Consider the following 25,246-nt stretch of genomic DNA (forward strand, 5'->3'; position numbering starts at 1 on the left):
TTTTATTTCTTTCTTTCTGACAAAAAAGCATCTCAAATCCTTATTCATTATCAAAATCTTCTAGAGTAAACTTCCGTTTTGCTCCCTATGGTTTGGTCATTTTAATGGTTTTGCTCTAATAGCTTAAAAATAGCTATTTTCCTCCCTGATTTTTCTAACTTATCTTCATTTTGCTCCCAACCTCTAACTCCATCAGGGAGGAAACTGGCGACAAACTCGAAAGATTAGGGAGCAAACTGGCGACAAACTCGAAAGATCAGGGAGGAAAATGACTATTTTTAAACTATTGGAGCAAAACCGTTAAAATGACCAAACCACAGAAAGCAAAACGGAAGTTTACTCAATCTTCTATTGAACTAGAATCTTGAAAAAAATGGCATAAATATTATCCTTATTATCATGTTAGAGATTGAACTGCCAGCTAATGACTTTGGGTGCTACTAATGCTTCTTATACAAAGGATGACAGCTATTGGTTGTGTTTAATATATTTCATCCTCCAATATTATTAGTGGTTTTCATTTCTAGTTGCTTTAAATAATTAATAACTCTTAGAAAATTATATATTATATGTTATATATATCTATTAAAAGGGAATTCATTGTATCAAATCATAGGTAACACATGACAACCTCTTTTTTTATAAGTTTTTTGTATTTTTGTTATTATACATGTTTTGTCCCTCAACTTTAAGCCTTTTTACATACAGGTTTATTAGTTAACCTTGCTTATATAAAAGTTTGGTCCCTCTACTTTAACTTTCGTAATATACATGTTTAGTCCATCTACTTTTATTCGTCTTGGTATTTCACCTTTTAGTGTTTTTTCTAACGTGAGGAATTAAACAACACACGCCGCAACGCACGGGGTAAAATTACTAGTTAATTATAACTAGTATTTTGGTCCCGCACTTTGCCGTGGGACCGTTAAACCCAACAAAAAGTAGACGTAACAATACTAAACCATGCACACGTATTTCGGTGTGTTAACTTGCAAAAAAATAGATCAAAACGTAAAATATAGAAAAAATAACTTAGTCGACTTAGAATCCGCGCGTTATTACCGAATTTTTAAACCGCAAAAATAATAGACATGAAAACGTTAAGCCACACAAAGTTAAGAGATCAAGATGTGTAATAAATGAAAGTTGATGGAGTCATCTTGTAATTTTTTTTAAAGTATGATGTGTAAAGAAACAAAAACTAAGGTCAAACTTTTTACAAAAAAAATAATTACTAAAAAAAACTATTACACACCTTTTTTTATAATTAATATAGGGGTTAATAACTAACAGTTTACCAGGAATAAAATAATCTTTTTGTGTAGGGCATACTGCCAGAATCATAGTCAGCTGAAAAATATATACATATATATATATATAAACACCTTGTTGATAAAATCACAGATTACACAAAACCATTTCTCTCCCAATATCACACACAAGAAATCTCCATGGCAGTTACATCAGGAAAAGAGTTATCAAATACATACACAGAAACTATACAAGAAATCATGAAAACATACAAATCACTTCCACCAAGACCCACAATAGAAGAGGTTGAAGCAGCCATATCTGTGATCAAAACAGTCAACATGGAAGAAAAACAGAAACTTGATGAAATCTCCACCCAAATCTGCCCAGAAGATACCCCACCAGAGCTTTTTTCTATCCTTAAAAAGGTCAGACAAACCATGGTCATGTTTCAGAGCCAAGAACAGAAGAAAGAAGCTATGCATGTTGTGGAGTTTGACAAGATTTATCAGACCTTTGATGATTTGATACAGAGAGCTTCTAAGTGTGTTTCTGGAGATACCCAGTTGGATAAAGAAGATGATTTGAAATACCCAGGTGGTAATCAGTTGGATAAAGATGATGATTTGAAATACCCAGTTGGTAATCTTGAAAAAGTTGTGATTAGTGATGGAAGTTTGTTGAATTCTAGAAAGATTAATAAAGTTGAAAGCTTTAAGGGCTTAGTCAAGAGTGCTTCAACAAAAGCCACCATTTTTCCTGCAGGTTAGCTCAGTTATTTTCATTTAAGCATGGTTATAAAAATTCTGACTAACATCTGATTAGTCGCTGATTAATCGCTAGTCAGAGGGCCAATTAACCAGTAGGCGGTCAACAATAGTCAAATACAATCCTAATTGGCCAAAAATCGGTGGCAGTCTAAGGATTCTGACCAGATTCTTGACCAAAACTTATAAATTCCGACAATTAATCATATCTACTTATACATGTTACTGTATATATACATATAAAAATGAAAAATACATGTAAAATCTCTATCCGATAATCCCTATTAATCTCAATTAATCACTTGTTGATACCCTACCGGCCGACTAGCGCCTGAAAATTCTTACAGCACTGCTTGTAACCTTACCTTTTGGGATTTGACCATTTTTTTTTCTCGGAATATGAGAGAACAACAAATTGATTTTGAAGTCGTTAAGTTTTAAAAGTCAAACCCAAAATCTTTTTTTGTTTATTGTTTGCTCTTTGGTCAAATTCCATATTCGCTTTATGTAAACTAAAGAATACCTGATATTAACAGTAATATCATTTCATAAAACAAGTTGTCATATCTGCATAAAAGTCTTTGCTGGTGTGATTTGATTTCCTTGAATCTTACTCTCGGGACCGGTCCTGAGAATTCTGGTGCCTGTCCGAGTCCAAAAAGACATGCCACTTAGGTAGGGTTGTAAACGAACCGAACGTTCAGCGAACAGTTGGTGAACTGTTCGGCGGGAAGTTCGTTTATGTTCGTTCGTTTATTAAACGAACGAACATGAACAAGAAATTTCGTTCGATTAGTTAAATGAACGAACATGAACAGAGGTCTCGTTCGTTCGATTGTGTTCGTGAACGTTCGGTAAGGTGTTCGTGAACATTCGTTGATTTGCGTTCATTTATGTTCGTATGTTTGTGTTTTAATTGAAGATCTTTGTACTTTCTTATATTTTATTTGTACTTTTTATATTATTAAACTTTTATTTATTTTATGTCCCTAACAATTAAACTAGGAAACTCACTTTCACCATGTTTGTGCATCATTTCCCTTTCATTTCTCATTATTTACATCCACGAAAACGATCGACCTCCGTACCGCAATAATGGATTCAAGTTCGAGTGCTACTCTCTGGGCCATCTATCTTTATCCTTCATTGCGTTCGCCAAATTTATTTGTGTTCGTTTGTGTTCGTGAACAGTTCGCGAACACGCTCATTTCCTTAATGAACGAACACGAACATAAAATCTCGTTCGGTAAGTGTTCATGAACCGTTCATGAACACATTTATTTCCTTAACGAATGAACACGAACAAGGCATTGTTCGTGTTCGTTCGATTCGTTTACAGCCCTACACTTAGGCCTTAACAAAATAGATAATGTAAGCTATTTTTTAAACAAAGATTAAAGTAATAGTTTATGTTATATTGGGCTAATGCCTAATGGGCTTAAGGTATAAATTTTAAGTCTGATAGTTTTAAATGGGCCTAAGATACAAGTTTATGTTTTATATGGTTTTTTTTTATAAATCAAGTTTTGATTTGTAGGTGTAGAAGAGCCTGAGAAATTGAGTATGATGAAAGTAGCAGCCTTGATCGAAACCGTAGCGAAACAAGGGGGGAAAATTCTTGATCTTCAATCAAAACTAATGGAAAACATAGAATGGCTTCCTGTAACAATTGGAAAACTATCAAACATCACTGAACTTAATCTATCCGATAACAAACTCACGGCTCTACCATCGTCGATCACCAATCTTACCGCTCTAACGAAGCTTGATGTCCACTCAAACCAGTTAACCAACCTACCCGACTCGTTTGGTCAACTTGTCAACCTACTCGACCTTGATCTCCACGCAAACCGGTTAAAATCTCTCCCAGACTCATTCGGGAATCTTTCAAACTTGGTTAACCTTGATTTAAGCTCGAACCACTTCACTCATTTGCCGGACTTCATAGGTAACTTAACCTCTATGCAAATCTTGATCGTCGAAACAAATGATCTTGAAGAACTTCCTTACACAATCGGATTGTGTGCTTCACTTGTGGCTCTTAAACTAGACTTTAACCAACTAAAAGCGCTCCCCGAAGCAATTGGAAAGCTCACATGCTTGGAGATTCTTACTTTACACTACAATCGCGTACGAAAACTGCCTACAACAATGGCAAATCTCACCAAGTTAAAGGAGCTTGATGTTAGTTTCAATGAACTAGAAGCGATACCCGAAAGCCTTTGCCTTGCAACCAACTTGGAAACCCTCAACATCGGTAAGAACTTCGCTGACATGACAGCTTTACCGCGATCAATTGGTAATCTTGAAAACCTGCAAGTGCTTGATATAAGTGGTGATCAGATAAGATCTTTACCTGAATCTTTCGGGTTGTTGTCAAAGTTGAAAATATTCCGAGCCGAAGAGACCCCACTCGAGGTTCCACCAAAGGAAATCACCAAGCTAGGTGCTCAGGTAACATGTTATGTTATGTTATGTTATGTTATGTTATGTTATGTTATGTTATGTTATGTTATGTTATGTTATGTTATGTTATGTTATGTTATGTTATGTTATGTTATGTTATGTTATGTTATGTTATGTTATGTTATGTTATGTTATGTTATGTTATGTTATGTTATGTTATGTTATGTTATGTTATGTTATGTTATGTTATGTTATGTTATGTTATGTTATGTTATGTTATGTTATGTTATGTTTTATTTTATTTTTCTTGCGCATTTTAACAAACGGTTGGTTGACATTTTTTTTTAATTTTCAGGCTGTTGTGGAATACATGGCTGATTTGGTTGTGAGGATGAATGCTAAACCTCAAGAAATGAATAGAAAGCGCAAAGGATTTTGGTCATGGATTTGCAGGATCTTTTCATGCTGAAAGGGTTTGATTAAAATTATTATTTGGAGATAATCTTTATTTCATACTTTGTAAAAATGTAAACTTGTTGTCTAAATATCTAGTGTCACATATCCCACATACAATAGATTAAGAAGTTGACAAAGTGTTCATGAATGAATGAACATAAGCCAAGTCTGTATAAAAAATAAACTTGAATTTTCCTTAAATTTTTTTGTGTACAATATTTATTCCTGAACAATCCCAATAGTACGTGGAGTCTATTTTTTGTGTGTGTTTTTATGTACAAGTTTTATTATAGAGTTATTGTTTAGTTTTTGTATAATATTTCATAGTTTGAACATTAAATTGGTGGTTAGCCCATCATCATAATGTTACGCTTCAACAACTTGCATCTTTCTCGCTTCTGTAACACGCAACTCATGTAATTTATATGAAAAACTCGCACTTCTTTCTATATGATTAGAAATTGAACGACGATGCTTACCTGAATATCATGGGATGATTTATTTGATATGTCTATCTGTGTTACAAGTTTAATCTCCAAGTATAAGAGAATTCACATCTCTTCCACTATTTTTATGTGTTTGGATTCTGCATATTATAAAAAATGGTTGTGAGTAGAGGAGACAGAAAATATTATTGTTCCTCCGTATATTTGGGGGAGACACTGATCACCCTGTTAATTTTTTGATATTTTTTGAAAGTGATTGTGAGTGAAGAAGAGTGAAAAGGTAATGTTAAATGTATAAAAGAATATTATTTAATTGAAAAGAAAAGAAAGAAAAAGTAGAAATTTTTAGTATAATTATATAAATAAGGACAAGAAAAAAGATGCAAATGCTCTTAAGAAATTACAACTTGAGTTCTCATTTTTATTTTTTTCCGATGGGGGTTACACATGGAGATAGTTGGTAAACGGGCAACAAGCTGCGTTGTTACTCCTTTTTTTTGAACAACAAAGGTAAGTCTTTTAAAAATTACATTCAGAGATCTCAGGGTCATAACATTACTATGCACGACCCTTTGAACTATTATACACCCACAATTGAAAAAATCACCTTAACCCTAGCCTCCACACACCCCTTCCGTCTCCCAAACCGCACACCTCGTCCTTCCACCCACTTCACAAGCAAAAGACGAAAAAATATTGATGGGTCAAACGATGACCGGATAGATCGAGAGGCACGTATGGCGGCGATTGTGGTTGTTGAACAAGAGGAATCCGTCGTTGGTGGCTGTGCTAACCGGGAAATGGTTTGGTTTCGGTAACCAAGCGTAATGAATAATATATAAATTACACTAGACACTAAACATTATTGTATTATTAGATACTAAACATAAAAAATGATGTATACAAAAATATCCAGATTCGTATAAGTGTTGTCTTAATAAAAGAAAATGTGATTGAAAATGAAAGTTATCAAAAGCCCAAAGCGTGACACTTGTAAAATTAAAGGCTTCGACCACCAAAATTCTTTAAAAAAAAACACCATAAAAAATAAAGGTAGAAGCGATCGAACCAGCTGCACTTAATTGTTTTTGTATCTGCAAATCTGCCAAAAAAAAATTTTTAAATGCATTAGGATAAGTGGGTAATATAAATGATTTATTTAAAAATATTTTATTGGTCAAAGTTACTATTTATCATGTGTGTTTTATTATATGTATAATATAATATAATCTTATTACAGGTCAACTGAGTAATATAAATGATTTATTTTCGATTCAATAATAAATTAATAGTTGAATTTTTCAACATTTAGGAATTAGGATAAGTGTTGGATTGATACATGATCGTGATTAGATAATTTGTTGACCTTTACAATTTATGATTGATATTTATATCCGCAAACATTTCCACGGGTTCCTTTTCTATCATAATCTAAAGCGTTGTTAGTAATGATATTTTAACATTATTTACCACACCAAACTATTGAAAATTAACATTAAACCAAACAGAACAATTACTAACTATTTGATTTTACAAATTATACTTATTAGGCTTTTAGTATAAATATATATAAAATACGATTAAATTAAATAAGTTGTATAACCTGATGATTAGATAGAATCTTGTATTTCTTACAATATATTATGGGTGACTTGACCTTGTTATGGTTAACACGCCATATCTTATTTAAGACGATATTCATGTAATTGAAATCCTCTTCATATCAGGAACAAAGAGGTGTATTTTTGTAACTCCCCTAAATTATATAAATTAAATGTTATTTTGGATTATATAACTAAGTTCACAATGAAAAAGGTTTGCTAAAGGCCGCGGGGGGCATAAGGGTACTTTACTTCTAAAACCTAATATGGAAAGAAGCACGGGCATCCCTCATCCCCATTTTATCCATTTTTTCTAGAGTTTTAGAGAGAGAAAGTAGAGAGAGGGGGACCGATTAGGGGCTAGAACTCCATGCATAGCTATGGTTTTGTTTTGCAAGGGGAAAACACTGAGGAGGGTTGCTTGTCCCTTCAGAACCTTGATCACATCGTTTTCAAGTTGAAAGGAAGGTTATAGAAGTTGTTCGAGCTCTGTTTTAGTTCAAAGTCGATAAAAGATATGGTTTTCCTATAAAGATCTTGTCGCGAGGGGTTATGCATAGGGACCTAGTGATAATCTTGATGTGTTTTCAATCCACAACGTGACAGCCGCTATTGTAGCATTAATATAATAAGGTTGCAACAAAGAAGGCAATAAGTATTCGTAAGCGACGTTTTGCAAAAAGTTGTAGCATTACATAACTATAGGTATTAGTATTCGCAATGGTATAGCACAATTGTAATATGGTATTCACATAGATAGTATTCGCTTATAAATTAGTATTTGCATGAATAGTTTTCGTGAACTTATAGTTTTCGTAGGCCTTTATAGCGAACAGTCTTTGGAATTGTGTTGCGAATAGTGTTGCAAATGGTCTTTGTGAATAGTTGTAAGTATTTGCGTGGTAAAGCATACACATGCATAGTTTCCTTATACGAAAAGTTGACCATTTCACATGTGAACCTTTGCTCGGATTTGAGTTAATTGATCGGGCATTCGAAAGGGTCTATACATCAAGTTCATAATATTCATAGCTATTTACACAGACGAGTATCTACACTCCTCTTTACAATATTGTTTTGGGGCAGTACGCATGCTTAATAAAGTGTTTTTAAGTAAGAATATTTTGATAAAAAACTAATAATACAGTTCTAGCCTCATAGGTGTCGGGAATGTTATGAAGAAACATGTGTAAAGTTAACATTCTTTGACTTACATATCTGACATGCTTAAATTTTTCTAAAGTTAAAGTTAAGTGGTAAAATAATAAAGCATAAATTGTCTAAATAAAGTATGCATGTTGCATTATTAAAGGTTAAATGAGACTGATTGCATCTAAAGCTAATGCCAGCGTTTAAAGTTAACACCAGAGTCTCACAACAGAGTCTAAAATTAACGTTGTAGTTATAAAAGCGTCTAATGTTAACACCATGCCAAGGATAAAGGGTTGGTGCCTCTGTGGCTTGCCAGTGGTTGTACAACTACATATAGTTTAGTTATGTTACAGTTTATAGTTAAGTGTCATATTATGAAATGTCATGTGATGTGATAATGTACCCCATGTGTATGTTGTCTGTTGTGATTATTATTTGATAAAGTTTATATTTGCATGTTAGACTAGAACTCACACTTGGTGTAGCTGAGTTTAGTATGCACATCAAGTTAAAGTATATGTCTACTTGTGAGCTTCTGGATGCTTGGGCATTGGTTGAAGACTTATTTCGTCCCCTCCTGGAAACGCATCCTAGTTATGTTTTGTTTGTTTCATACAATTATGCTTTTTTAACTTTTGGGCATGTAGTTTTGAATGTTGATACTAGTTCTACGAATGTTGTTTTCCACTGCTTATGGTTGAAATGATCGTTTAAATACTAATTTCCAAAGTGTAATTTAATTCCAACAAATGAGACCCCTTAGTTTAGGGAGTTTTAATTTTATGGTGAGTAGTTAAGCTTTTAAGATAAAAAAATCCGTAAGATCATTGATCATACTTCGCATACGAGATACATATAGCACACTCATATGTTGTATGTGCTTAAAATCAATGGTTTAGTGAAAATTAGAACAAAGTTGAAAATGGAAAACCGAAGTAGTAAACATAACTACAATGCAAACCCTTTTTATTAGAAAAAAAGACACATATATTCGAAAAATCAATCAGGAGTGACTCGTCTCCTTTAGTTCTTTGTATTGACTAAATCGTGAATCATTTCCTTCAATTCTTCATATTAAGTGAATAGTTAGTCATTTTCTTTAGTGCTTCATATTAGCTAAACCGGCGAAGTTGTGAACTGTCTGATGCATGCTTTAGTGCTTCCATTGTCGTGAACCGTCATCTAGGGTTATAAAAACATAAAAGGCCTATTTGTAAAGCAAAGTTCATTCGACTTGAAGTTTTTAAAGCGTAAATGAAATATAAAAGTTACATAGCCCAAAATCCAACATTCCGATTTAGTTATTCTGACCGATTTCTAGTCTAAATCATAACCAAATTTCTTGATATGGTTTAAAAATACTAAAACAACCAAACAAAAAAAAAAAAACAGCTCTAAACCAAATAGATGACAAGTTTGTTGTATTTCCCGATTTTCAACCAAACCATGAACACACTTGCAATGTCTTGCATACTAATTTTTTTTACTCATGATTTTTTTATTGATGAGCTAATATTTTTATAATTTAAAAAAAATGATAAGATGGTGCTTGAAGATTAATAACTCAGATTTTTATATTTATTCAGTTCATTGGTTAGGTTAACGGTTAATTTGATTTTTATATTTATTATTGAAAGCCGAGCCGAACTAACTTGGACAAGTGGCTAACCGAACCAAATAAGTGAATATGACTTTTGTTAATGTTTTGGTTTTCGTCTATGTTTCGGACAACTACAAACAATTCAATAAACACATTTTATAACATTCTAAGACCAAGAGTTTGAAACCTCAATTAAACGTCAAAAAGTCGAAATAGTCTAAAAAAACGTACAAATTTCAAATGAGAGTCTAAAAACAAAAATAGTAATAACATAGCATATATAACTTCCAAGTTCAAACGAGAGTCCAAAATAGTCAACTATTCACTAGTAGGGATGGCAAAAATACCCGAGCCCGATGGATATACCCGAAACCCGACACAAATGGGACGGGTATACCCGATACCCGACGGGTATTGGGTCGGGTATGGGTTTAGTTTTAAAAATTTTCGCGGGTATGGGTCGGGTATGGGATTAGGTGATACCCGACCCGATTACCCGAAACCACATACCCGTTTACCCGAACTATATACCCGATCATATACCCGATTTTTTTTTTAATTTATATTTTTATTTTCCATTAAAACTTGTCTATTGTTGATTTATTTTAGTATGATCATAATGTGAAAAAATAAATTTTCTTTTATTATGTGCATTTGATAATAGTATTATATTTTGTATGTTGTGAAGTATATATATGTAAGTGTATAAGTATAATAAAGTTATTATTAATTTATGATAAAACTTATATATATGTAATGTATATTTTTAATTTATAATAGTTGTTGTATAAATAAAATTATATAATAATTATAATAGTAAAAAAATGTATTTAGAAATCCCAACGTATATATTTTAACAAACTAATGGGTATACCCGGTACCCGTGGGTATACCCGATACCCGATGGGTAATTACCCGACAAATACCCGATGGGTATTGGGTCGGGTATGGGACACGATTTTATAACCGGGTATGGGTATGCGATTACCAATACCCGACCCGAACCCGACCCATTGCCATCCCTATTCACTAGGTCAACAGTTTTCTTAACTCTACAAAAAACAAGAACAAATAAATAGACGATTAGGCGTTAAATTTGTAAATGTGATGTATAAAAAGACGTTTAATAAAAATAAATAAATGAGAAATGACCTTCGTATATAGCCATATAGGTCTTCAACCTTGGTATTTGCGGTGGTTTTAGGGGCTGGTTCGGATTCTTGGAGGTGGATGGGGGAGTCAACGGGTTTCTTTTCGGTTAAATCGGTGGAGGATACTTTGATTCGTGAGTACTGTATTCCGGATGTTTTCGTTCTCGATTGGTGCAAATGGGTTCCCTTGAAGTGTAATATCTTTGTTTGGAGGTTAGAACTGAACCGTATTCCGACCCTTGATGCCTTATTTTCGAGGGGAATCGTCAATAATATCGGAGCTTGCCCTCTCTGCGGTTGCGAAGATGAGTCTGTGATGCACTTGTTCATTTCCTGTCATGTCGCGTCTTTAATCTGGCAAAAGGTTAGTAGATGGTGTCGTATCCCAATGATCTTCGCTTTTTCGGTGAAGAATCTTTTGGAAGTTCACAAGTTCAGTGGATTGGGGCAGACGGAATCGAAGGTCCTGCAAGGCATTATTATTACTACGTGTTGGTGCATTTGGTTGTCTAGAAATAAGGTGGTTTTCTCGGGATCTAGGATTTGCGTAGAAGATATTTTCAGTGACGTTAGATCTATGGATTTCTTTTGGTTCAAAAATAGGTCGTCTTTTCATTCCATCTCCTGGAATAATTAGTGTAAATTTGTAATTATGTGATCTTGTTTTTTTGTTTGTTTGTTTATGCCGGCTCGGTTTTCGGGTTCAGTTTTTCTGTTAATGAAAGTCATTTTTCAAAAAAAAAAAAAAAGAAAGAAAGAAAGAAAGAAAACCTTTTCTTCTACATTTAAAGCAACATTGTTTGAACGGATCCAATCTTGACAACAAATTTGCGTTTCAATAGTTTGTACAGAACTCCTTTTTAGTTGTTTTATATGTTTTTTCTTTCTCCTTTTACATTAACTATTTGGGTTTCTATTAAAAATAAGAAATAAGTATACGGATAATGGGTTAAAAAAAATAATTGAGTGGAGTGAAAATTAATGAAACCATAACATGATGTAGTGAAAAAAAGTAAGGGGCTGTTTGGCAACATCTGAACCAATAAGTGCTGAATGAATAAGAGTTCTGAATGGGTAAGAGGCTCTGAACCAGTAAGTGTTGAGCCAGTAAAGTAATGTTTGGTTGGACCTCTGAATGAATGTGGAGAATTACTTTTTTACCCCTTTGAACTATGATGCAAATTTGTTGATATACATGTATAGAAACTGAAAATTATTGGAAATCTAGTAAATGCTATTTGATTCAACATCTTAACAGTACCTTTAACAATTTAACAATACCTTTAAATCCCAAATGCTTTTTGATTCAATTCAGCAATACCTTTAAAATCCTACCTTCCAACATCCACGAAAATACACAACAGTGGTTGAAAAAAATATAATACATGTCAGCTATGACTTACCAATCAACGAACAGAGGTGTAGATTAATGACCGGAAACTGGGGGAAGCGACCGGAAAATATTATTATACAGGTCATGGAGCTTAGCAGTGACTATAGAAGGGAGAAGCGATGTATGTTAAGGGATAAGAGAGAAGCGATTTGAGGGAGAAGGGAACCGGAAGATGGAAGGTTTACGGTGGGGAGAGCGCCGGAGATAAAGGCCGCCGGAGATGGAGGGTGTCGCTCGATCGACGCTGTTGTTGATGATGGTGGAGGGCTGCGGAACGTGGGAGGAGGTGGAGGGCTGTGGAATGGGCAGGTCTGGAAGGAGATGGAAGGCGGCATTGTATGTCACGAGGGGTAATCAAGTCACAATTTTCATTCAGCTACTTTTACATGCTGAATGGTTCAGAGCTGAATGATTTCATTCAGAGGGGAAGGTTTTTGTGAACCAAACAGCCAAACCTCTGACCGATTCAGAGGTAGGCTCTGAATGAAGCCATTCAGATGTAAACAAAGAGGCCCTAAGTGAAACTAGTGTGATGATATGTCATGAGATGGCATTTACGTTATAACGTAATAAAAAAAATAAAAGCATAACACATAACCTAAGCAATAAATGTTTCATCGGCCAAAAAAAACTAAATTTTTTGCTACTTGTGGTGAGTGGGAATATTTAGGGCTCGCATATCGTGTATACCCGTACACGATAAGAAACGATACAACATGACACGATAAGACACGATAAGTCACGATACACGAAATCCCATACACGAACACGACACAATAACTTATCGTGCCCTTTTTTTCAAACACGAACATGACACGATATACACGAAAATTACCTGTTAATACCTGTCAACACGATATAGAAAGGAATTAAGGAACCCACACGCACATGCCTGATACGTTTTATTTAATTTAATTTCTTATCGTGTATTAACGGGTATTAACAGGTAAACAGGTATTTAACCTGTTTATACACAAAAATTAACAGGTAATCTCGTGTCTACCTGTTTGGTACACGATACCTGTTAAGGCCATACATGATATCTGTTAACTTCGTATAGGTTCGTGTCGTGTATTCGTGTAAAATTGCCAGCCATAGGAATACCGTGTAGATTGGGGTGGGGGTATAAATGGTAATGTTGAACTTTGGGGGTTTAGACCTCACCAAGGCCCAAGAGTCAAGATTTTGTGTTAAAAGTAGTGGTGCAAAAAAAAAACCCGAACTCGGGCCCGGAAAAAAACCTGAAATCGGGTATCATAAAACCGGGTTTTCTATACCCGAACCCGACCCTACCCATAGGGTAGGGACCGTGTATTCATATTTGATCTAAAACCCGAACCCGGATTTTTTTAAACCTGGTTTATACCCGAAACCCGATTTTTATAAATACCCGGAACCGGGTTTTTTATACCCGGTTATATAGCTACCTCTAGTTTTAAGTAGATGCATCTTTGAAAATATGTTTATTACGCAAAATATGGTCAATTAAGTTCACAAGTTCATCAAGCTTATGAAAATGCAGGTTCTTCTAGTGGTAGTTCAACAAGCTGTAATAGAAATTTAAAATTTTGTTTGTTTAATACTTTGCAAAGTGACAATGCTAAACGAGCTCGTGGTAACACCCCAAGTAGCGAGTTCGGGAGATATCGGATTTTTTAGCATTCGTCACTGTCACTTCAGAAGAAGAATTTGATAATTTCGACATTAGGCTTGGTGGAAAGAAAAGGAACCCCAATTTCCGGTTCTAGCCGCAATGACCCGTGATCTACTAAGTGTCCAAACTTCCACGGTAGCTTCGGAGTTCGCCTTTTCTTTTAGTGGTCGAGTCATTTCATTAAGGAGGACGAAGCTTAGTCTCGACTCGGTTGAAATGTGTATTTGCTTGAAGGACTATTTGGATGCGACGGAGCGGATGAATACCCGGTGCGGGATTTTTCTCAACCCGATGCATACCCGAACCCTACCCGATGAATACCCGAACCGGACCCGAACCCAGAAATAGGGTATTATAATACCCGGGTTTTATAAAACCCGAACCGAACCCGGGTATATAGGGTATACATTTTTGGTAGAAAACCCGGACCCGACCCGGTTTTTAAAAATACTCGATTTTGTAAAACCCGATCCTACCCAAACCCGATTCTATACCCGGAACCAGTTAAAAAAAAACCTGATTTGTGCACCACTAGTTAAAAGTGTTACTAGAAGAAAATGATTATATTAAGGGCATTTATGTTAGATGCTTTTTTGTTTGATTAAAATGTGAATTGATTGATTAAAAGAAAAGGATGATATCTACTAGTTTTTTTAATTTTTTTAAGTTTAGGTTGTTTTTTAATTTAATATAGAAATTATAAATTATATTATAATTATAATTATAATTATAATTATATTATAATTATAATTATATTATATTATATTATATTATAAATTATAATAATATAAATATAATATAAATCTATTAAAAACATAAGCTTGTGAATAGTAACATAGGACACGTGGCAGGCCTCCATTCGTCATCTTTTGTTTTTTACTTCTCTTCGGAAATTGATGTAGTTTATATTGAATATGTGTTGAAAATGTTATATGTTTAGTACTTTGGTAAACTGGTATGATGTCTGCTTTTATATTTGGGTTGCACAGGTTCGAGCCGAGCCCTGCTTTACCCTTTTCCCACTAACTTTTACTTTTTTCTTAGTGCAACACACCTGTCCTTTTCATTTCCCTGAGTGGAGGACAAGTGTACAGTGAGGACACGTGTGGCCTTTTATGTGATTTGAGCAACAAATGTTTTTTTTTTTTTTTTGAACGGCCAACAAACTCAATCCCGAGTACTCTCGGGGCACCCACTGGACAAACGGAGTACTCCGAGAGTAACCCGAGTCCACCACCAATTCCGGGGAAAACCCGGTAACCCACCCGCCCGTAGGCACGACGGTGAAATTACCGGTAAAACCCGTTTGGCTCAAGGATCCAACCCAGGTTTCCCTGGGTCTCCTATCATTGCCCACCAATGCCTCACTCTGCACCAAGTGAGAGTCGAACTTGAATCTCTCAAGAGAAATGCAAACCCTCCACCACTTGATCTAGAGATCATTGGCGAGCAACAAATGTTAAGTGAGGTGTTTGTTTATTTTATTCTCCTTTATTATTGCCTTTTTTGCATGCTCAGGCTTTCTGGATCCAGTGTTGCTTTTCAGGTTCGTATTGTTAAAATTTTAGGGCTTGCATTATCGGCTTCTGTTGGTAAAGGAATTGGGAGTTCTTGGTGGGATTTTGTATTCAAGCTTTTAGGTAGCGTTCGTTTTATGGAATGGAATGGAATTAGGAAGTTTTTCTTTGTAAAATTGATCTTGGTTTGGGGAGGGAGGAATTTGAAATCCAATGAATTTATCTAATCAATGAAATTTGTGACTATTTCAACATTTAAGTGTTTGTTGTGCGTTCAGTCGCCCGAGTCGTGTCGGGTTTAAGGTTAAATGACACACCACTAGTATAAGTCCGCGGCGTGAAGCCAACGTTTATACCTTAATAATATGGACATAATACCGGGTGTACGCCTACACCCGGGTGTCAAGGTCGTGGCCAAAAATGATGCCAAGGATATCCGGGACATGGTCATTAAGCTCCCAAAGGCGTAAAAACAAACAACACCAAGTTTTCAAACGGGTCACATTGATAATACCCAACTACTAATGAGTTGGGGTCAATTGCCCGACCAAGCGGTATTTTATATACCGTACCCCCAAGCCCATATAAGGGAAAATAAGTTAAAAGTATTTACCTGTGCAAGTATAACCACAAAAGCAAAAATGCACGTGTCTTTTACTGGGCTCCTATTCTGGAACGAAGGTTATAATAACCTATTAGAATCCTAACGGGTCTTTTAATCATAGCCTAAGCTTAGACCGGTTAGTTTCGAAGAATAAATATGGTTTAATCGCGAGGAATGCGAAAACCGGGGAGGAATGTGATTTAGACCCTACAAGCTTGGATACTTGTATAATATGGGTAAACTAATCATATTCTGGATTTAGAGACTAAGATGATCTGGTTTGACCCGTTTCGGCTAATGTGCGTTAACTAGTCACATAAGCCGATCCGAACGCGAAAGTGCGTAACGGGTAACCATATAAGTCATATGCAGGTTTCCTGAGATTATATGCACCAAATATGTGGTAATATCAGTAAGATATGCCCTATTATGCCCCCAAATAATTTAAAACGCCAATTACGCCTCATAAGGGCATTTTGGTAATTTTACAAAGGCTAAAAAGGTAAAAACGGGAAATCCGAGTTTCCAATTTTAGTTTACTGTTATAATACAAATTTTTACTAAATATATCAGTAGGTATTAGACCTTTTTCCTTTTATATAAAAACTAGTTTTGACATATACTATGTCGTAAAAATGCCTAAAAAGGCGATTTGGAGCCATTTCCGGGTTTTAAAAGAAAGCTGATATTTTTTATAATTCCAGAAGGCTCAAAATATTATATTCAACATAATAAATCAGTAGGAAAAGGTTTGGGGTCAAAAGGTTTTGTAAAACTCATTTTATGGCCGAAAAGGGCAAAACCGGCATAAGCCGAATTAAGCTTAAAACCTTAAGTTATGCTCATCCTAAAAATAAATAAAAATCTTTAAAATTCCCAAAATATTATTATATAATAGTGGGTATAAGGTTTTGATGTAAAATCTAAGTTTAAATAGGCTATGCGCTAATTACGCTAATTATTCACTAAGAAAGCTTCTAATTACGCTATTGAGCATAACTCTTAATCTGCACCTCAAACTGATGTCAAATTTCGGGGACAAGTCTATATTTCAGTAACTAAGATGTCTACCTTTTTATATTTTCAAAAATTATGATTTTTAGACATTTGGGCATAATGGTCAACATATGGGCATTTAACGGAATCATGCATATGAACAAGATATCTAATGAACCATGTTGTAAAATCACAGGAGGATATACTAACATGTTATAAGGTCCAAAAGAAGCTCTAAGGCAATCTTAATCTTGACTAAAACGGGTCAGAACTGAAAGTCAAAGCGAAAGTCAAACTATGCGACTTTCGGTTCCGAACCGGGTCTAAACAGAAAATTGTCGAGTTGAACATGTTGGAACATGTTCTTATACTTATTATCAAGTTATATTAATGTTCAAACAGGTTACATGCAACCTACATTGCTAATTATGCATTAATTTGAAATTAAGCATCCTTTTGACTTTTTATGGTTAGCTTTGACTCGACAATTGACATGCTTAGAGTGGGAATCTGAAAACACCCTTTTAAGGGTTTGTTACCCACTTAATTACCTACTTAAAGGTATCTTTAATTCGTGATTTGACAGAGCACATTATGATTAAACACGAAGTCAAACCTTAATTACGACGGTTTGACTTTTACTTAATTAACTAAGTTAGAATGGATTAAAGGAGGTTAAGGACACTTACAAGAGTCCTAAGAAGGATTATGGAGCCTAAGAATACTTGGTGATGTCCAGAGAAGCTCCAAGAGGTCTTGAACAAGGGTGCCAAGTGAGCAAGTGGAAATGGTTACAACACAAACTCCTTTTATAGTGAACCAAGATGCTTTAGATCATGCCAAGCAACTCTAGGATAGTCAGGAGATGATCCCAGGTGTCCCTAGAGGCCTAAAGACTGCCTAGCAAGCCCATGGTTTCACAATTTTACGTTTTAAGTCGGTTAAAGAGGTTGGACAGGCAGCTGTCCAAAACTTGCTGCCAGCAACGGTCTTACGGACCGTAAGCACAGGGCCTTGCGGTTCGTATGCCCTCCTTACGGACCGTAAGCTTAAACCTTTACGATCCGTAACCGACCTTGCTGAACACGCCCAGGTAACCTGCTTACGGACCGTAAGCCTGGGGTCTTGCGGTCCGTAAGCGATGGCCAGAAGACAAAAGTTTGAAAACTTTTAAGTCTTGACCATGCAACCATCAATGTCCGAAACATGCCATCACTTTTCAGTTTGTGGGACCATCTTGACCAGCCATTGCATGCCTTAGCATGCTCTTACATGTCCCCTTTCTCATAGAGAATTCTTGTGGGAATTAATTGACGGAAAGACCAAAGGAGTTTTGAATTTGAACAAGATTAATCAATATCTCCCAATTAGATTAGAATTACAATTAGATTTTCTTGTAGTAACATTATCAATAGTCCACTTTCCATATAAAGATGGAAATTTTATTTATTCGGAAATTAACCGGTTAGAACATGAGATGTTTATCAAATGACTTATGGATCTTGGGATTTATTATTCGGGTCGCTCAGAGGTGCTTTAATAACATGTCACCCTTGGGTCGTTCAGAGGTACTTTTAATAACATGACGCCCTCTTTAAAATCCTACCATACATCTCTTTTTGTCCCGGGTTCCTGACACGTGTGTCCTTCATGACACGTGTTTTTATTTAAATGGACAGGAATTTTCGAGGTGTTACATCCTCACCCCCTTAAAAGAAATCTCGACCTCGAGATTTACTGAAACAATTGAGGGTATTTTTCCTTCATCGTGGATTCTAATTCCCACGTATAATCGGGACCTCTGCGGCCCTCCCATCTGACCTTGACGATGGGTACATGCTTCCTCCGAAGCTTCTTTACCTGTCGGTCCTCAATCGACACAGGTTTTTCTACGAACTTTAAGCTTTCATCTATATGCACATCTGTATGCGGTATGACTAGCGATTCATCAGCTAGACATTTCTTCAGATTGCAGATGTGGAACACATTATGAATACCACTAAGCTCCTCAGGTAAGTTCAACTTATAAGCCACTGACCCTACACATTCGATGATCTCGAATGGTCCGATATACCTTGGAATTAACTTACCTTTCTTGCCAAATCTCATTACCCCTTTCCATGGTGACACCTTGAGCAAAACTTTATCGCCAACCTCGAACTTGAGGGATTTTCGTTTACCATTAGCATAGCTCTTCTGCCTATCACGGGCAGCTTTTAGGTGCTCAGTAATTTGGGTAATTTTGTCCGTTGTCTCTAGAACTAATTCTGGTCCTGACACTTGAACTTCTCCTACCTCTGCCCAAGGGTGTTCTGCACTTTCTACCGTATAATGCCTCAAAAGGCGCAGCCTTAATGCTGGTGTGGTAGCTATTATTGTATGAGAACTCGATCAGAGGTAGGTGCCTATCCCAACTTCCTCCTAGGTCAATCACGCATGCACGAAGCATGTCCTCCAAGGTTTGGATAGTACGCTCGCTTTGCCCATCCACCTGAGGATGATAAGCTGTACTAAAATTCAGTTGCATACCCAGAGACCTTTGGAAACTTCTCCAGAAATGAGAAGTATATCTGGTATCCCTATCAGAGATGATAGATACTGGTACGCCATGCAGGGATACTATCTTATCCACGTACAGTTGGGCTAGCATGTCAGAGCTGTAAGTCTCTTTAATGGGTAAGAAATGTGTTGACTTAGTCAGTCGATCAACTATCACCCAAATAGTGTCATTTCCTTTCGGCGTCTTAGGCAACTTGGTGATAAAATCCATTGTTACCATTTCCCATTTCCAGGTGGGAATCTCAGGCTGTTGTAGCAAACCTGACGGTTTCTGATGCTCAGCTTTAACTTGAGCGCACGTCAGACATTTAGCCACATGGGTGGCTATAGACTTTTTCAAGCCTATCCACCAGTAATTTGCCTTTACATCCTGGTACATCTTATCCGCTCCAGGATGGACGGAATATTTGGAACTGTGGGCTTCCTTAAGGATGACGTCACGAAGACCTCCAAAGATAGGAACCCATATTCTTCCATTTAGCCTCAAGATTCTGTCTTTGCCATAGGATAACTGTTCTTCAGTTACTCCTAGCTTTTCATTCGGGTAGTTAGCTTCCAGCACTACTTCCTTCTGTGCAGCTAACAACCTTTCACTTAGACTGTTCCTGACCTCAATGCTCTTGGCATTGATTCTGATTGGCTTTATCCTTTCTTTTCTGCTCAGGGCATCTGCGACTACATTGGCCTTGCCTGGATGGTATCTTATTTCACAGTCATAATCATTTAGGGTTTCCATCCAACGTCGCTATCTCATGTTCAATTCCTTCTGGTTGAACAGATGCTGAAGGCTTTTATGATCAGAATAGATCACACATTTAGTACCATACAAATAGTGCCTCCACAACTTTAGTGCAAATACCACGGCACCCAATTCCAAATCATGAGTGGTGTAATTTTTCTCATGCACTTTTAACTGTCGTGAAGCATAGGCAATGACCTTGCCCTTCTGCATTAACACACAACCCATCCCGGTGTGTGATGCATCACAGTAGACTACAAATTCATCAATCCCATCAGGTAACGTCAATACAGGAGCGTTACTCAACTTCTGCTTCAAGATGTCGAACGACTCTTGTTGTTTAGGTCCCCAATTGAATTTGCTATTCTTGCGAGTCAACAAAGTCAGGGGTGCTGCAATTCTTGAGAAATTTTCGATGAATCTCCTGTAGTATCCTGCCAAACCTAGGAAACTGCGGATTTCCGTAGGTGTCTTTGGCTCTTGCCAATTCATGACAGCCTCAACTTTAGCGGGATCCACTTGAATACCACGCTCACTGACCACATGTCCAAGAAACTGGACTTCTCTCAACCAAAATTCACATTTGGAAAACTTCGCATATAGCTTTTCTTGATGAAGCAGTTTCAGAATACAACGGAGGTGCTTCTCGTGATCAGCTTGATTTTTGGAATAAATGAGAATGTCGTCGATGAAGACGATGACAAATTTGTTCAAATATGGCTTGCATACGCGATTCATGAGATCCATGAATGCGGCAGGTGCGTTTGTGAGCCCGAAAGGCATCACTAGGAACTCGTAATGACCATAGCGAGTCCTAAACGCAGTCTTGTGTACATCTTCGTCCTTAACCTTCAACTGATGATATCCCGACCTCAGGTCGATCTTGGAGAAGTAGCTTGCCCCTTGAAGTTGATCGAATAGATCGTCGATCCTGGGTAAAGGATATCTATTCTTAATGGTAACCTTGTTAAGCTCTCGGTAATCGATACATAGACGCATCGAACCATCTTTCTTCTTGACAAATAAGATCGGCGCTCCCCAAGGAGACGAACTAGGTCTAATGAAACCTTTGGCTAGCAAATCTTCTAGCTGCGTCCTTAATTCCTTCATCTCCGTTGGTGCTAGCCTATAAGGCGCTTTAGCAATAGGTGCAGCTCCAGGGACGATATCGATCCTGAATTCCACTTGCCTGTCTGGTGGCAACCCAGGCAGTTCTTCTAGAAAAACTTCAGGGTATTCTGATATAACGGGAATGTCCTGAATCTTGGGCTTCTGCTCGTCAATGGTTACCTGTGCCATATAGATGACACAACCATTCTTCAAACATTGGGACGCCTTGAGCATAGACACCTGCTCAGGCAATCCATGACGCGTATCTCCCTGAATGGTGAGTGGCTTACCAGATGGAGTCTTGATTATTACTTGCTTCTTATTGCATACAATCTGGGCTTGGTTATGCGATAACCAATCCATGCCCAAAACCACATCGAAACCGGCTAATTTAAAGGGTAGCAGGGATAGAGGAAAAGAGTGGTTCCTAATGGATATAGCACATCCATCTAACATAGTCGAGACGGTTTCTAAGGTACCATCTGCTAACTCTACCTCATACTTTGCACTTAGGGCTTTAACAGGCAATCCTAACAGTTCGCAGAATTTACTATCCACAAAATATTTATCTGCTCCGGAATCAAATAGTACTCTTGCGTAAACGTCGTTAATGAGAAACGTACCAGTTATGACGTTATCGTTTTGGATGGCCTCTTGAACATTCATTTGGAAGACCCTGGCATTGGTCTTCTTCCCATCTTCAGTCTTCTTGACATTCTTTGGGCAGTTGGTCTTGATGTGCCCCTTTTCGTTGCAACTGAAGCAAGTTGCATCTTTCAATTTCTTGCACTCAAGAGTTCTGTGCTCAGAAGACTTACATATCCCACACATCTTGGGCTGGGATTTCTGCTCAAACCTGCACCTCCCAAAATGGTGCTTCCTGCAAAATTTGCACTTGGGCCTATCGCCCGACTGATGTTCATTCCTCCTGGCCTCAGATCCCTTCCTACTGTCACGGTTTCCCCTGTGTTTCTTGCTCGATCGACGTGAATTATCATCTTCACGTTTCCTCTTGTCAGAATCCGCTTTCTTCAACGTTCTTAGTCTCACTGCATCTTGAGTGAGAGACAGAGATAAATCGGTGACAGATCTGAATGTGATAGGTCGCGAGGCCTTTACGCTGGCCTTGATTTCTGGGGCTAAACCCCCAATAAAACGCGCGATTCTCTTGGGTTCAGGGGTTACCAGATAAGGAACCAATTTGGATAGAGTGTTGAAACTGGTGAGGTTTGCCTGGCAGTCTAGGTTCTTCATAACCAGAGATAGGAAATCGGATTCTATTCGCTCAACCTCATGCTGAGGACAGTAGTTTCTTTGACCAGAGCAACAAACTGCTCCCATGACATACTGTACAAGGCAACCTTCCCAGAAGCCTGGATCAACGCTCCCCACCAAGCTAGAGCCTCACCCTTAAAAGACTGGGATGCAAACTTAACCATATCCCTCTCAGCACAACCACTGATGTCTACAACTGTCTCTATCTCATCTAGCCATGACATACAGTCTACTGCCCCTTTTTCCCCAGTAAACTCCCGAGGTTTACAAGACACAAAATATTTATACGTGCAACCCTTAGCACGTGGGGCTTCATCATACACACCCTTCTTGGGATGAACACTGTTTTCATTTGAGGAATGACGTTCATCATCTTTCTTAGGTTTGAGAGGGGTAGGTGGCGGTTTGTTGTGAGCCTTAGAATGATTCCTTGGTTTAGCATGCGGTGTAGATAGGGTTCTACTGCGGGTCTCACTGTACTCGCTGTACTGCCGCTCTAAGGCTTTCGCAACCGCATCATTCACAATCGCTTTTAACTCGGCACTAGTCACTGGGAACTTTGCATCATCACGGGTCCCTACCGGATGGCTATTAACTTCATCTGATCCAGCCATGTAGCTTCAAACGCTACATATAATTAATGGACAAGGTTTTTACTTAAAGGCTCTTATGGTATTTTATGTTTTATTAACCAAGGTTTTAAATTGCCATTTCAGGTTAATTTGTTAGAATCTTAGGATTTATTATTATCCTATGACACTCTATTATTAGCACATAAGGCCTAGTCACAAGGACAGTTAAAATATTTAATAACCAAGATGTTATAGCATCAAGGTGTTTTAGGTTGAATCATAGTTCGTTACCATTTATTAACAGGGAGTCATAAGCTACCACTGTCCTTAGTCACGGAGGACATTAAATTATTGCCCACAGGCACTTCACTTCAAAGAAGTGGTTACATAATTTAAGGGAATTTTAAAAATTAACCCTTTATGAGGGATGGCCTGTGTGACTTTACTGATTCACAGTTTGCCAAGATCGTTAACATATTAACAATAATTGGAATCTATAATGTGGGTTGTACCATCTTGGCCAGGTTTGTAGTAACACAAAGGCTAGGTTTTACCTCCAAGATTCTTTATTAATTAACGCAGAGTAGTCCTAATTTGAGATGTTAATTATGGATCTTAACCTAATTATGGAACTACCATCTTGGCCCCGTTTTTATGAATTATAAGGCTAGGTCTTGGTTCTCTTTAGGTTTTACCAATTAATTATAATGGCAGATCTTTTAAATTTTTCATTTATTTTCATAATTTATGCATGCAATTAATAAAATGAAAACTTAATTAAAACATCCCATAAATTGTTTTTAGAACAGTACAATAATTGCCCAAACGGGACTTCTACTAAAATAAATGCCCACGCAGGGGCGGAAAACAAGAACAAACCCACGCAGGGGTTAACTAACCAAACATGCTCACGCAGGAGCAGAGTTCAAAATGACAAGCTCACGCAGGAGCTGAACACTGAAACGACAAGTCCACGCAGGGACTGAATTACAACAAAAATAAAATAACAAGGGTTTTCAATGACCCCTCCTCTTGGACTTCCCCTTTAGCAAATCTGTCAGACCCTTGAAAAAACCTTGCCGCTCTCTGCGGTCTTCTCGAACCTCCTGTTCAACTTGGTTCAATCTTTCAATAACCTCCTGCTGAAGCGGTGGCTGCGGCGGTTGATACACCGGTGGAGGAGGCGGCTGATGCTGGTACCCATAAGTCGGGTAACCAGTGGTCTATGGCCCTCCGTATGGTCCTTCAGGGTGAAGGGCATTGTAATCCCGAGCTACTTGATACGGATCTACCTCCGCATAACCGTAGTTGTAGTTGTAGTGGGTATGCGCCGGTTGCTCAAAGGGGTTGTATGCCGCTGATCCAGCATACGCAGGAATCGGGTTATCGAAACCCAATGGTGGTATCACATGTACAGAGTTGACATCTAGAATAGGGCTTGATGGACCTCCCAACTGTGGGTCCTCTTCTTCCTGAAGTGGCGGGTAATGGCTGCCACTTGATGGTTGGGGAGTACTGATTCGAACTCCTCCTCGCACGGATATCCGTGCGTTCGACCTTCTCCGCCTCGGTGGTTCCGGAGGCGGTTGCTGCTCTACTGGCGGCGGTGGCGGCGGCGTGACCGCCCTGAGTCGAGAATCCTGGTAAGGATCCTGTTGTTGCTGATGCTGCTGATAGGGTGACGAATGCTCGGATGGAGTAAAATACCAGTCATACTGGTTAAACATCACCTGGAAACTATCGGGTCCGCGATATGGCGATCAATGGAACGATGACCCATCTGAGATCTCAATGGGGTGGTTTGGCGTTCCTGATGCAGGCTCCATGGGGTCAGTATCTTCATCCATGTCGTTTTCCCCAGAGAGATGGTCTTCAGGTCCAAGTGGGTTAAAACCTACGGGTTCTGGCAGAATGTTGGCCGGGTTAAATCGGTTTTGGAAAACTGGGGTTGGGTCGCCAAAAGAGTGATGAGAGTTGGATCTCTGTAAAGGTATGAA

General features: G+C 37.6%; 1 protein-coding gene across 1 annotated transcript; it reads left to right on the plus strand.

Annotated features, from left to right (window-relative positions):
- The first annotated feature begins 1,400 nt into the window (after nt 1–1,400).
- LOC118490221 (plant intracellular Ras-group-related LRR protein 5-like) lies at nt 1,401–5,146 on the plus strand. The gene is made up of 3 exons (XM_035987631.1): nt 1,401–2,016; nt 3,556–4,472; nt 4,780–5,146. Exons 1-3 carry the CDS (start codon nt 1,452–1,454, stop codon nt 4,891–4,893), a joined length of 1,596 nt encoding a protein of 531 aa, XP_035843524.1. The 5' UTR covers nt 1,401–1,451; the 3' UTR covers nt 4,894–5,146.
- Nucleotides 5,147–25,246: the final 20,100 nt, after the last annotated feature.

This window comes from Helianthus annuus, chromosome 3 (assembly GCF_002127325.2).
Source record: "Helianthus annuus cultivar XRQ/B chromosome 3, HanXRQr2.0-SUNRISE, whole genome shotgun sequence".
NCBI classification, from domain to species: domain Eukaryota; kingdom Viridiplantae; phylum Streptophyta; class Magnoliopsida; order Asterales; family Asteraceae; genus Helianthus; species Helianthus annuus.